The 13,085-nt window shown below is 37.1% G+C and overlaps 1 protein-coding gene across 1 annotated transcript; it reads left to right on the top strand.

Moving 5' to 3' along the window:
* The first annotated feature begins 102 nt into the window (after positions 1 to 102).
* LOC121943005 (putative E3 ubiquitin-protein ligase HERC6) lies at positions 103 to 12,853 on the top strand. Its single transcript, XM_042486353.2, has 23 exons — positions 103 to 348; positions 1,411 to 1,561; positions 1,665 to 1,741; positions 2,140 to 2,367; positions 2,726 to 2,817; positions 2,924 to 3,051; positions 3,639 to 3,793; positions 4,290 to 4,345; positions 5,494 to 5,585; positions 5,674 to 5,733; positions 5,877 to 5,973; positions 6,105 to 6,285; positions 6,503 to 6,654; positions 7,221 to 7,337; positions 7,468 to 7,566; positions 7,756 to 7,932; positions 8,575 to 8,715; positions 9,393 to 9,559; positions 10,066 to 10,132; positions 10,254 to 10,324; positions 10,690 to 10,873; positions 11,292 to 11,394; positions 11,566 to 12,853. The coding sequence occupies exons 1-23, from the start codon at positions 129 to 131 to the stop codon at positions 11,796 to 11,798; spliced, it is 3,048 nt and encodes a 1,015-aa protein (XP_042342287.2). The 5' UTR covers positions 103 to 128; the 3' UTR covers positions 11,799 to 12,853.
* The last annotated feature ends 232 nt before the right edge of the window (positions 12,854 to 13,085 follow it).

The following is a 13,085-nucleotide window of genomic DNA, read 5'->3' as shown; positions in this document are numbered from 1 at the left end:
GCTACACTCCCAGAATGAGTGATTCAATTGCGTATTATAGATCGTGATGCTGATATCTCCGACAGCACTTGAAGGCAGCATTAACTGGTATAAAGTCCACCACCGCATCAGCTGAGTCCAGTGGAGACATGATGCAACTGTACTGTTGGGGAGACAGCTCCAGTGGACAGTTTGAGCCACAGAATGCCCTAAGCCCGGCGTCGTGGACTGTCCCCGGGACTATAACCTCCATCTGCTGCGGGGACCAGCACACTTTATTCCTCACCAGGGATGGAGGCGTCCTATCATGTGGACACAACGCACAAGGACAACTTGGACAAAGGAAACGTAAAGATGGGAAGACACCAGGTACGCAGCAGAAAAATCGACCAGTTCAGCTGTTGAATTAGAAATAAAGATTTAAGTTTTATGTAGGCTTTACGTTAAGTGTTTAATCATCTTATGGCTGTTAACTTTAATGCAGAGTTATCTGGTTTACTTTAATTCTACTCCAACTTCTCCCGTCAAAAAACTACAATAAAGAAGGAACTTTATTTTGTGTTTAAAATTAATAAGTTCACTGCATTCATCGAAAGCTATAAAGCAGCACCCGGATCATCCGCAGGATAATAACCCGAGTTTAGTTTCAATTTCGTTTACTTCTGTTTGAGTGAAGGCAACGAAAGTCAACTGAGCGCTTTGTTGTGCGTTGAGATCATGTGCAGTGGGAAAGCTGGACATCCAGCATAGAGATAGACATGTTTTACATATTTCGGTAATATTTAGGCTATCTAGAAGTATTTTGATTATTTTCTGAAGTAGAAGTAAAAATATTGCGTTGTAATATTCTCCTGCATTAACGGTGACATACATCGTGGTAATTACAATAGGCTATAATTAATCTTTGTTTCGTTATTATGCAGTTATTTTATTATGTATAGTTTTATATTTTCATTGGGGAATGTTATTATTGTTGCATCAACATGTAAGTCTGAGGTGGAACTTACTTTTTCATGTTCTGTTATTTAATGGCTTAATCTATGTAGATGCATCACGTTAAGATAATCTACTTTTGATGTGAAATCTTCATGCGAAAAGTAGGTCGCAAACTGTCGCTAGCCAAGTTATTCAGTGGTAGTATAATGTAGCATAAACTGAAGAAAACTTAGTATTTGAATAGAAGTTCGTAGGTAGATTTATTTTACATAAGTAATTAAGTGCTAACAGTTTTCATGCTATGCTTATGTTTGCTCCTGTATCGGATATCTATCTACTACCAAGACATTAAATGCTTATGTTTACAGCTCGCAGTACATTTTTAAAAGAGTTAAGGCTGATTGGTATATTATTGAATTGATAGGTACGTATTGTTACACTTCACATCCCAATTGTTTGTTTTGTTTGTGATTCTCTGTCGTCATCCTGTAAAAGGTCGCGTGGAGGGGTTGGGCAACGTGGTGTCCATAGCTTGTGGTCAGGACCACTGTCTGGCAGTGTGTGCATCTGGACAGGTGTTCTCCTGGGGGGCAGGAGAGGACGGACAGAGAGGCATTTTACCAACTGTACTGTGCAACCGACCAAGGCAAGAGCTTAGTGCATGGAATATATGCATGTTTTCCACTGAAAGTCAGCAAAGCTTTGTTCTTTTTCTTTTTAACCTATTATTGTCATATATCGACTTTCAGTCAGGTGCAGATGCCGCTGCCGATACCAGTGATTCAAGTTGCTTGTGGGAACTCCCACTCCCTGGCACTGACTAAAGGTAAAACATGAGCACACTGATGATAACATCTTTCTGTGTTTTATATGGGGCCCCGTGATGTGTAGTTATGTGTAATGTAGTAATAGTTTTATCACTGTGCCAGATTCAGTTTTCCTGTTCCCTGCAGGTACGATAAAGTGCAAAGTAAATGTTCTTTAACATACAAGGAGCTTAAAAAAAACCCAGCTTCAACTATTCCAGAAAAAAAAGGGATATTTCAATCTCAAGACAGCATCCTGGCAAATAAACAGCTGCCAAATTTGCAACTATTATTATTATTATTATTATTATTATTATTATTATTATTAATAATAATAATAATAATAATAATAATTAATTAATTAATTTTTAAAAATTAATTTATTAAACTTTTTTTGTCATTATTTTCTACTTTACAGGAGGCGATGTCTTCTCGTGGGGTTCGAACAGTCATGGTCAATTGGGTCTAGGAAAGGAGGTGTCACGGCAGTGCATTCCTGACCTGGTGTGCGCTCTGACAGGTGTCTCAGTGACCCAGATTTCAGCTGGAGCGAACCACACACTGTTCCTCACACTCCCCGGCCTGGTGTACTGCTGTGGGGCCAATAAATCTGGCCAGCTGGGGCTCAACAGGGTGGATGAAAAGGGTACTAATACATATAATATAGAAATATAAAATCATTTTAAATACAATCAATAGAGATAAATATAAGTGATAATACAACTTTATGATTTTGGTACAACGTTGTAAAACAAGTTAAAAATCTTTTTAATTGTGCTGTGAACTAGAGTGGAAATTGTAAAGTGTGTTTTATTTTGGAAAAAGAAAATATTATCTCTGACTAGAATGTAATGATGATACATCAGAGGCACAAAATGGGGCTATTAACCTCACAACAACCTTCTCACCGTCTCATTACATACTTCATCTCATTTATCAGAACTCATACATACCATTATTTTGGAACAAGCATGTTTTTTCTAATTCTTATCATCTGTTAACAGGCAGGTTCAACATCTGTATGGTACCTGCCCTCAGACCTCTGGGTGTCTCCTTCATTAGCTGTGGAGAGGCTCACTCTGCTGTGTTAACACAGGTACAAAATCTTCTGACTTCACCCAATCATTAATTATCACTTTATTAAGGTAATAACAGTCCAAGACGTTGCTTCTTATACTCTGGTATGATGTTGTAATTTTTAGGAAGGCAAGGTTTTCACTTTTGGAGAGGGAAGCCACGGTCAGCTCGGTCACAACTCCTCTGCCAATGAAGTGAGACCCAGATTGGTTGACGGTCTGGATGGACCTGCCTGTCAGATTTCATGTGGCAGGTAAAAACTAGCAGGACGCTTATGAAAAACATTTACATCATTTCTCTTTTTTAACATTATCTTTATTGTTTTAATGCTATAACAAACCCAGTGCTGAATCAACAAACAATGTACAAACATGTGATCCAAATAGATTAATAAATAAACGCTACTCTCCTTCCGCCCTTTCCTACATACCCTTTCACTCCCCCACTAGATCCTTACACATCAGTCCCCATCCCTTCAGGTCTGAGCCTTAATTTCTTTATCATGAGTGTCTGAAATAAATACATACAAACATACATAAATTAATTAAAATAAGCAAGTACAGAATACCAATGGCATTAAATAATAATACAAATACATTTTTATTATTAATATAATAATAATAATAATAATAATAATAATAATAATAATAATAATAATAATAATAATAATAATAATAATTATAATAATAATAATAACAATAATAATAATAATAATAATAATCATAATAGTTGTAAATTTGGCAGCTGTTTATTTGCCAGGATGCTGTCATGAGATTGAAATATCCCTTTTTTTCATCAAGTTTCTCATTACAATAACTTTTTTTTTTCCATTTCTCCCAGACGTCACACTCTGGTGTTGGGCTCCTCTGGTCAGCTTTGGGCTTTTGGCAATGGGGCCAAAGGTCAAACTGGGACTGGACAACTAGAGAACAGTCTGACTCCGACTCTGGTACAACTTCCATGGACCACTGACAGCACAGCAGCCGTACCCAGTGGTATGTATGGGTGGTGAGATGTTAAGTAGTTTTTCCTGAGGCGTATAAGGTGGATCTGTCTTTGAATTTACCTCACATTTAAATTAGGACTGGGCTGAGACAAGAGGAAGGCTGTTTCTCACGGAGCTTATTTAAGAAGTAAAAAAAAAAATCTTGATGTTAAATTGAGATCAGTTATGTTGAGGAGAAACAGGCTGGACAAAAAAGAGATCTTATTTATCTCTTTTTTAAAAGAGATCTTATTTAGATCTTATTTAGATTTTTTTTTCCCTCTGGGATATGATGAGTTAAAGATGCTCCTTATTTTTGGACAGTCCCTTCAGAAATGTTGCAGTTTATTGCCTCAGTTGCCAGTGAGATGAAAATTAAAGTCATATGTTCATTTGAAAAGGAACTCCCCTTTTATCTTGTGTTCTGTTAATAAAAGTTGGTGTAAATTAATGTGATTTATGTCTTAATGACATAAATTTTTTCTGTTTTTTCTTTCTTTGAGCAGACTTGAAAATATCAGCTGGGTGGAATACAAACTTCATTTACACTTCATCTGCACAGGTATTGTTTAAACCTGTTTAAAGACTCATTGTTCTTCAGTTGTAGCACAATACAATACACATGGAAAAGTTTTCTTTTCAAGTACTTTTTATATTCCTTTTTTAAAACTGTACTTCTACTTGAGTATATTGTTGAGCCAGTAATTACCTTTTTACTTCAGCCATGATCCTGGATTTTCTGTTTTGTGTTTTTCCTAGTTTCATGTGTGCTTTCATTTTAAATCTGTCTCCTGATTTATTCTGTAGGATCACTCCTTGTGTGTCATGTCTGGTTTTACTTCCTGCCTTTGTGTGTTTTTACTCGTCTGTCCCACACCTGTTCCTCATCATCCTGCTGTCACCTGCCCCTCGTTATCCTGCTGCTCTTCTTATGCATATAATTTCTGTGCTTTGCTTGTGTTTTGTCAGTTTGTCTGTGTTGGTCCCTGCTTTGTTGTCCGTGCTCCTTTCTGGATTCCCTCCATGTTCCTCGTTTACTGGTTTGTTTCTAGTTTGCTTTTTGTGATTTTCTTGGGTACTTTGTTTCTCTGCTACCTGCTCCGTCAGTTTTGTTGCCTGCTTAGGGTTTGTTTTTTTGTCTTTTTGTATCACCTTTGTGCTATTAAAACTCGCTTTTTGTTCTCCCATCCTGCCTGTGTTGTCTTTTGCAAATAAGTCCTCTCTTGAACTTTTATGAAATGTGACAACTTCACTACATTTGACTTGTGCCTCCCAAAAATCACTGAGATCTCTGATTTTAAAAGCATCTCTAAATGCAAATTGAACTAAGTTGTACATTCTGAAGGTGAAAATTGTGTTAGCCATGCTCATTTTTCATGTCCTACTGTAATCTTTGATGCTAAAATAAGTAAGAGAAGGGTAGAGAGGAAGAGATGAAGAGTGAGTGGGAGAAAATAGTTTTTTTATGTTTATCGCACACCATAAAGAATACGAAATGGAAAGCAATGTAAGTAATTTGTTAAATGGATGATTTTTTTTACTTGAGTCACTTTTGTAGGAGTAACTGTACTTTTACGTCAGCATAGATTTGCAGTACTTTACCCATCATTGTTGTTCTTGCCTATTTGCCGTTGTATTAAAAATGCCGCTTTGTCATGTCTATTAAACTGGCCACCTTTAATGTTAATTCTAATGTTTCTATCTTTTAAGAGCTTGGATCGAGGACAGATAACTGGACGGCTTGATGAGACAAAACTGCAAGAATGGCTGTCATTGAGAAATGGCAATGCAGCGGCAAAGAGGTCCTTATTTCTAATTGTATTATGGTTGTAATTAAGTGCACATATGAAATATCAGTCATATATACCCCCCCCCCGTTTTATTCAACAGAGACATTTCTTCAATGTTTCTGACAAGTTCAAGTCTTGTTGCAAGTTTCACGAAGGCTGAGTGAGTCCCTTTCTATTATTAAGAAGCAAACTCAGTTATAATGTAAGACATGAGAGCAAGCTTAAGAATTTAGGGATAATCTGAATGTAATTTTTCTAAATTTGTCCTGCATCTTTGTTTTAATGCTTTTCTTTTGGTATCAGCGGGGCTCCATTAGAAGCAGGTGCCTTAACTGTGGACCTTGAAGCAGCTAGCGAAGCTTTCGACCAGATGCTGGAAATACCATGGATCAAACAATCAGTAAAGAACATAATTAATTGCATGCATCACTGAGATCATTTTTTTTTCTTTTGCTTTGCTTGCTTTATTTACAAACAAGTGTATGCTGTGTACATGCTGCCATGTTATCTCATAAATCTCTTTCCATGTAGGTGGATCTTACCAACCTGATTAACTTGCTTTGCGCTTCAAGAACTGCCCTAAAATCACCAGAGATCATCCTGATTCTGCTGACATGTCCCCTTCTCCAAGAGGACACTCATGTCATGAACCATGTGTTGCCCCTGGCTATCATTATTGCAGATCTGCATGAGAAGACCCTGAAAATACTAAGTAAAAAAACAGCACACATTCTTTTTTATCTGAAGTTCATATTTCCTTCAATGTGCTAGTTCTCACCGAACCTATTCTAACCAAATTTTAAAATGTACAATATAAAATCCATACACATCGTCATTAGATAAAACTGTTCTGCTGTTGACTAGCTTAAGAAAATGTGAGATATTTCTATGATATATGCCATATACACGGTTTTTGTTTTGTTTTGCAGGAAGCTTGTGGTCTTCCCTGACAGCCTCTGTACTAACGAAGCACATCTTGGTGTTCAGAAAGGCCCTGTCCTTCCTGCTAAGAAATGGCCTCTTGATAACTCACAATCCAGGAGTCAAATACCTGCTGGAAGCCCTCAAGCTGCTCTACAAAGTCAGTGCTTTATATAATTTCAAGCATCAGTGTGTTTAGTGTAATATCTATTTAAGTTTTTAAATTTAGGATCAAAGTTAAAAGGAAATCATTTATTCTTGGAATAGGCTCGTAAAGACATTCCCCCTGATTAATGCTAAAGAGGGTTTTTTTTCAGCTTTTTTGTGTCAGACAGCTGAAATCTAGTTTTTGCTGTAACTTCTCAGAAATATTGCTGCCCTCTGAGGCAGTTTTCTCCAGTATGTCAATTTCTAAAGCATTTTAGAAAGTGTTTGTCCTCTTGTGTGTGATCAGAATTAACACTGAGGCTAAAAATTGTTCTCAAATTAATACTTTTTTTTAATGACTTCCCATCACAAGTGAGCAGAGCTCAAGGTATTGTCTTAAAACTGTCTGACTACCTGGCATGATTGCCTGGCATTTTTGTGTTTTCAAGTTTTCTGTCCATCCTTACACCTGTCTGACCCGTCTCGTGAATGCAATATCTCAGGAATGCCTCCAAGGGTTATTTCATCAAAAATGTGTCTGGACAGTTATGGGTGTAAACTGCAGCTTTTTTTTCACAGGCAAACAAAGCTGGAAAGTCCTACAAAGTTCCACTGAGCACTTTTTACGTAGAGGAAATCCGTGGTAATGTGCCAGTCACGGACGTCCCACTTTGGTTGCGATTTTCTAAAGTGGAGGTATAAATACACAGTACACATTATTCACAAAGTGTTTCAGAGGAACAACATTTCCCTTTGACCTGAATACTGTTGGACTGCTTTTTGCTGAGATAAGTTCATAAGTGGATAACTGGTTATTTTCCTAAAGGATGACGAAAACACACCCGCCATTTTTTGCCGCTATCCATTCCTGTTTACTCTGGATTGCAAGGTGTCGGTCTTTAACATCTTTGCATCTATAGCAAAGGTACAGTATGTATTAAAAAGATAATTTACAGACATTTTACTGAACTTCTATATTAATAATAAGCATAATATGGTTGCAGTTGTTTTTTAAATTTAGCATTCATTTAAAATAATACATCTTGTACTATCCAATATTAAAATTGCTTTCCATCTGTGAGATTTCTTTACAAGAAGAGTTTTTAAATTACAGGATGCACAATCTGTCATGCATGAACTGGCTTTGGCATGTTGTGAAAAAATGGGGACGTCCCCAGACTCTGCCCCACCCCCGGTCTTCCAGCTAACTCTGAGACGAACTCACCTGCTTGAAGACACCTTTAGACAACTCGGTGCAGCTGACCACTGCGCCTTCAGAAGGGAACTTTTGGTAAACACACACACAAATCTTTATCAGCTTTACTATTCTGAAACAAAATTTTGTAGCTTTTTAATTTATATTATTTCGCTGCAGAGTAATTTAAAGGAGTAGTCCGTTTTCTATTTCCATAGACAAAAAAAGTCAAAATCATGGCAGCAGAGAGTAAGATTTTGTCCCTGGTATCGGCAGAACTTCACGAGCACTGGACCCTACACTTCCCACAATGATATTTGATAGCATGTTTCCATTGCCCCATGAGCACTCTTAACTTAATGTATAAATTGATTGAGTGCCCTGATATCTTAATAAAATTTAACGTACATTTTGAAATCATTTTACAATAAAAGTATGCATTCATAACTGTTTGGAATCATACCTGTGCTAATTAGAAATGTTCTTCATCACAATAAGAATTAAATAAATGACTGAATTAAAATTGAGTTCTTTTAACTGTAGCAATGTGAGGATTGTGTGAAGGTGAGGTGTCATAACTATTAATTATACATTTGGAAATCCCTTCACAAAACCATTTGATTCAAGCACAAAATGGATGTCATGGAAGTCGTGTATGGATATTTATCGTGAGAGCTGATAAATACATTTCTGTTCTGAAGACACCTTTTTTAAAAAAATGTATTTTTTCCATCCTAGGTGCAATTTGTGGACAACAGGAAAGTGACAAATGTCAACAAAAAGGACTTCTTCCTGCACATGTTTGATGAGCTGATAGCTCCCGAGTCTGAGATGTTCATGTACAACGAGAGCAAGACTCTGGCCTGGTTTCCTCCCAAGGTAAGACCAGTGTATTAAGCAGAAAACTAAAGGTGCACTGTGTAGGATTTAGTGGCATCAAGCAATGAGGTTGCAGATTGCAACCATCTGATTACCCCTCTGCTCACAAGTCCCTTTACAAGCGTGTAGAGAAAACATGGAAGGCCCAGCATAGAGTCGGCGTTTTGTTTGTCCATCCTTGGCTACTGTAGAAATATGGTGATACAACATGGCAGACTCCTTTGATGAGGACCCGCTCCGAACGTAGATATAAACAACTCATTCTAAGCTAATGAGAACACGATTCTAATTTCAGGTGATTATACATGAATAAAAGCATAATTAGGAATATTATATTCCATTTTTGCCCATACATCCCCTGAAAACCTACACACTGCACCTTTAAATTCTTACACATACTAACCCGCTAAACAGATCCCTTGACGTGATTTAATTGGCCTATTTCTGGTTACACAGTGCCTTTAAACCATTTATAAATATAACATCCAAATGAGCATATTACTCTAAAAGTGTGAAGAAAAAAAAATGTTGAATGTGAAATCGTGCTTTTCTCTGATGTCTGATGCCCCGTTTTACATTTTTATAAGTCAAAGAAACGTGTTGTGCATTTGACCTTATCATCATCAGAAAACGTGACAGTTATAGAATTGTTCATGTGTTCATTATCAACCATACAGCCAAAAGTTGAGAAGAAGACCTACTTCCTGTTTGGCGTTCTGTGTGGCCTGGCCCTCTACAACCACAACATTGTCCACATGCCTTTTCCGCTGGTTCTCTTCAAGAAGCTGCTTAAAGTCAAACCCACACTGGATGACATGAAGGAGTTTGACCCTGTCGTGGCAGAGTAAGATTTAAAAATGGAGTTTCTTTTTGTTGCAACTGTTTTTGCATTGCTGTTTCAATCTATAACTACTCTTGATCAACATGAGTAGTTTGTGTCTTATTGCAGAAAATTAAATAGTCTGGTGGTTTTGATTCAAAACACGGTATACATGATATCTGCAGGTCCTAGTTGTGTTAAAGGAATACTTCAACCACAAAATGACCATTTGTATATCAATTACTCAAAGTATCGTATGTCATAAAAGATGTCATTATAAGTCATAGAATAGTATGCCATAAAAATGTCACGGTAGAGTATGTCATAAAACATTATTTAAATGTGCACTCCTTTCACTCCAATTCATCAAAATTTTTCTCCATCTTTATATTCTTTATTCACCATGGAGGCATGAGAGAAAAAAATGTTTTTCTACCGAAATTCAGCGTAACACGGGGTGAATAGGTACTACACAAACAGTCATTTTGTGCATTAAGTTCTCCTTTACATGGACCTTTTTGTGTCTTCAGGAGTTGGCGGTGTATGTTAGAGGACTACACTCCTGAAGTGGTAAACGGCCTGGAGATTCCTTTCACTGTAGGTTTCCTTAGATCACAGTCAAAATGACTGCCAGTGTCATTTCATACTTGAACCCTGTGTCCAGCATGTGTTGCTGCAAAATTCCAATCTGACTTAAATTGCCCTGTTTTTCTTACAGGTGGTCTGGGGTGATGAGGAAGTTGAGCTCGATCCAGCAGAAACAGGAAAACTTGTCACAGCGTCAAACAAGTATGTTTATAGAAAACTGTAAACATACTTGTTTGCTGCACATTTTTCACAACCTTTGAACATGTTTGATATTTGTCAGTCTGCGTCTCTGATATCCTCTCAACTTTCATGTCATATTGCTGTGCGTCCTATAGACTGACGCACAGTTACCCTTTCTCATGTCAGCTAAAGATCCTGCTTTTGCTGCCATCTACCTGTTGAAATGGCCAAGTTAAAACTGTCAGTTCGAAGAGAAAAGCGCACTAAAACTTTTCTTTGGGATAATATAAGCAGCATTTGTGTAAAGAAGAAATTGCAGGGGTGAAGTCTCCAGATATTGTCAGCACTCAGTTGATGCTACTTAATAAAAAAAAATGTCTCTATAGAAAAGAATTCGTAGACGCCTCCATCGACTACGCCTTCAACACATCAGTGGAGAGAGAGTTCAAAGCGTTCAAGGAAGGTTTCTTCAAGGTGTGTCACATCGACGTGGTGGAGTTCTTCCAGCCTGAGGAGTTGCAAGCGGTGATGGTGGGCCAAGAAAACTACGACTGGGAGGTGTTCAGGAAGGTCTGCTAAAACCCAGGACAGCTTTTCACTTTTGTAGATACTGAGATTTATCTTAACACACTAATTTTCTATTCAAATATTCAGAATTTTTTCAAACTTGTGTCCAAAGAAATCATATAGCATCAAGCTTTGGCAAACAGTATGAAACAACCTTTTTTGTCATGTGTGGACCCATTTGTATGTTACATTACTCCAAACTGTTTTTCAGTGCTTACCATAGCACTGCATTCTAGATTGTCAAAGACTTGAACTTTGAGTTAAGTTTTGAACTATTTTAAAAACTTTTTTTCAAAAATTGAAGTAAAAAGTGGCATAAAATGGAAAGAAACAAGTAAAGTAAAAGTACATTAAAATTGTATAAGTACGGCAGTTGAGTAAATGTACCTATTTATTTACCACTTCTGTATTTTCCAAATAGAACACCGTTTATGAAGGAGTCTACCATGAGGGGCATCCAAACATCGTGACTTTTTGGGAGGTGTTTGAGAACCTGACAGCAGAAGAGAAGAAAAAGTTCCTCGGTAAGTAATAAACATGGCTGTGTTCATAATCGTTTCTCAAGCTTGACTTTAAAGTGGAGCAGAACTGTCTCTGTGAGTTTTACCTGAAAGAAACAAATTTGATGTTTTCGTTAGGATTTTATGAAGTTTTCTATCATTTAAAAGTGTTTCTTTTGTGTGTTTGTTTGCCAGTGTTCCTCACAGGCTGTGGCCGTGTGCCCTTCCTGGGTATGGAAAGCATCAAGATGAGAGTCGCTGTCTTGCCTGATACCTCTGAGCTCCATTTGCCAGAATCCCTCACCTGCCATTGTCTGTTATTGCTGCCCATCTACCAGAGATACCCGGTGGAGAGGACGATGCACAGCAGGCTCCTGCAGGCGATTAATCACAACAGAGGCTTCTGGAAGCAAGTAGACACAGAATGAAGCGACAAAGTCTCCTTTATAAACATCTTATTTTCTGGTAGTTTAAGGCTTTTTGTCTCCACAATCTGCTAAATCTTGTTTTTTTTTTCTCTTACACATGCCATTAAGTTCTAACTTGTTATCTATAGTAATATTATTAAGCTATGAAGGGTTTTCACAGGAGATCAGCAGCCCATGTTCTGTCATGTAGCACTTTGAGAGACAGTAATGCAGATGCAGTTATTGGCCAAAGCCGCCTGCACGTTAAATGTTGAAGGGCTGTTTGATCATTTTATTTTGATGAAGCAGTACAGCCGTTAGTTATTTAACCATAAGAGTAAGAACTGGTGTTTCCTCCTATCTATTCAGCAAGTTAAAGAATAAAAATATGCACATTTGGAAAGTTTGAAAAAAAGAATTAATATATCCTGACAAATCATATACAGGGCGTGGATGTATGAATAAAATCACTGGCATTTAGTATCCACATCATGTTAAAGATGGGTGGATATTGGGCTTTAGCTTTTTCCATATCAATAAATATAGTCAGCAGTTGTCGGGCCGCTGCCGTTGCTTTCAGTCACTTCACTGCTACACCTCTTCTGAGTTGATAACCTCACTTTGCCCCATGGCATAGTTAACAGTAAGTACTCTTTCAGTTCATGTTATACAAGCTTAGATCTTGCATTAATATTTTATTTTTGTGTCACCAAAGATAAGCAATACTATATTGTGTATAAATCTGGAAAATGTTTAGTACTTTCATAACCTGCTAAACGAATGACTTTCTCTGTGATACTGGCTTGCAGTTAATAATGTTGAAATTAAAAGACTATTTCACCCATAAAATGAGCAATTCACTATAACCTCACAATTTTAAACTGTTTGGTCAGACTCCAATACTAAATTGTTTTGGGATTTTTAAGTAAAATGCATGTGTTTAGTAAGTACTGAGCATAAGACTGGCTAAGACTTGGATTATATTGCAAATATTGTGTGAGAGTTTGGAAACATGTTTTTATATAGCTTTTCTGTTAAACATGATTATCAGTCAATCAATAAATCAATGTTTGCCATTTTCTGTGGAGGCATGCAAGTTCTTTTGTGGGTGAAGTATTTTGAACATACATCAATCTTTTGGTCGTAAACCACAGGCCAGTTTAACAATCTTTATATCATTTTCTAGTGGACTGTTTTAAATTAGGTAAGATACTATTCTTGACTTTGTAGTTAACAGCAAAGCAAATTAAGAAGTGCGAACATTTAGCTTAAAACTTAAAAGAGCCACGAGAAAGGAGAAAAAAATCT

Source organism: Plectropomus leopardus, chromosome 6 (genome assembly GCF_026936395.1).
Source record: "Plectropomus leopardus strain MGB_pleo_1.0 chromosome 6, ASM2693639v1, whole genome shotgun sequence".
Lineage (NCBI taxonomy): Eukaryota > Metazoa > Chordata > Actinopteri > Perciformes > Serranidae > Plectropomus > Plectropomus leopardus.
The sequence above is the reverse complement of the archived record's forward strand: the minus strand, read 5'-3'. Positions and strand labels throughout refer to the sequence as shown.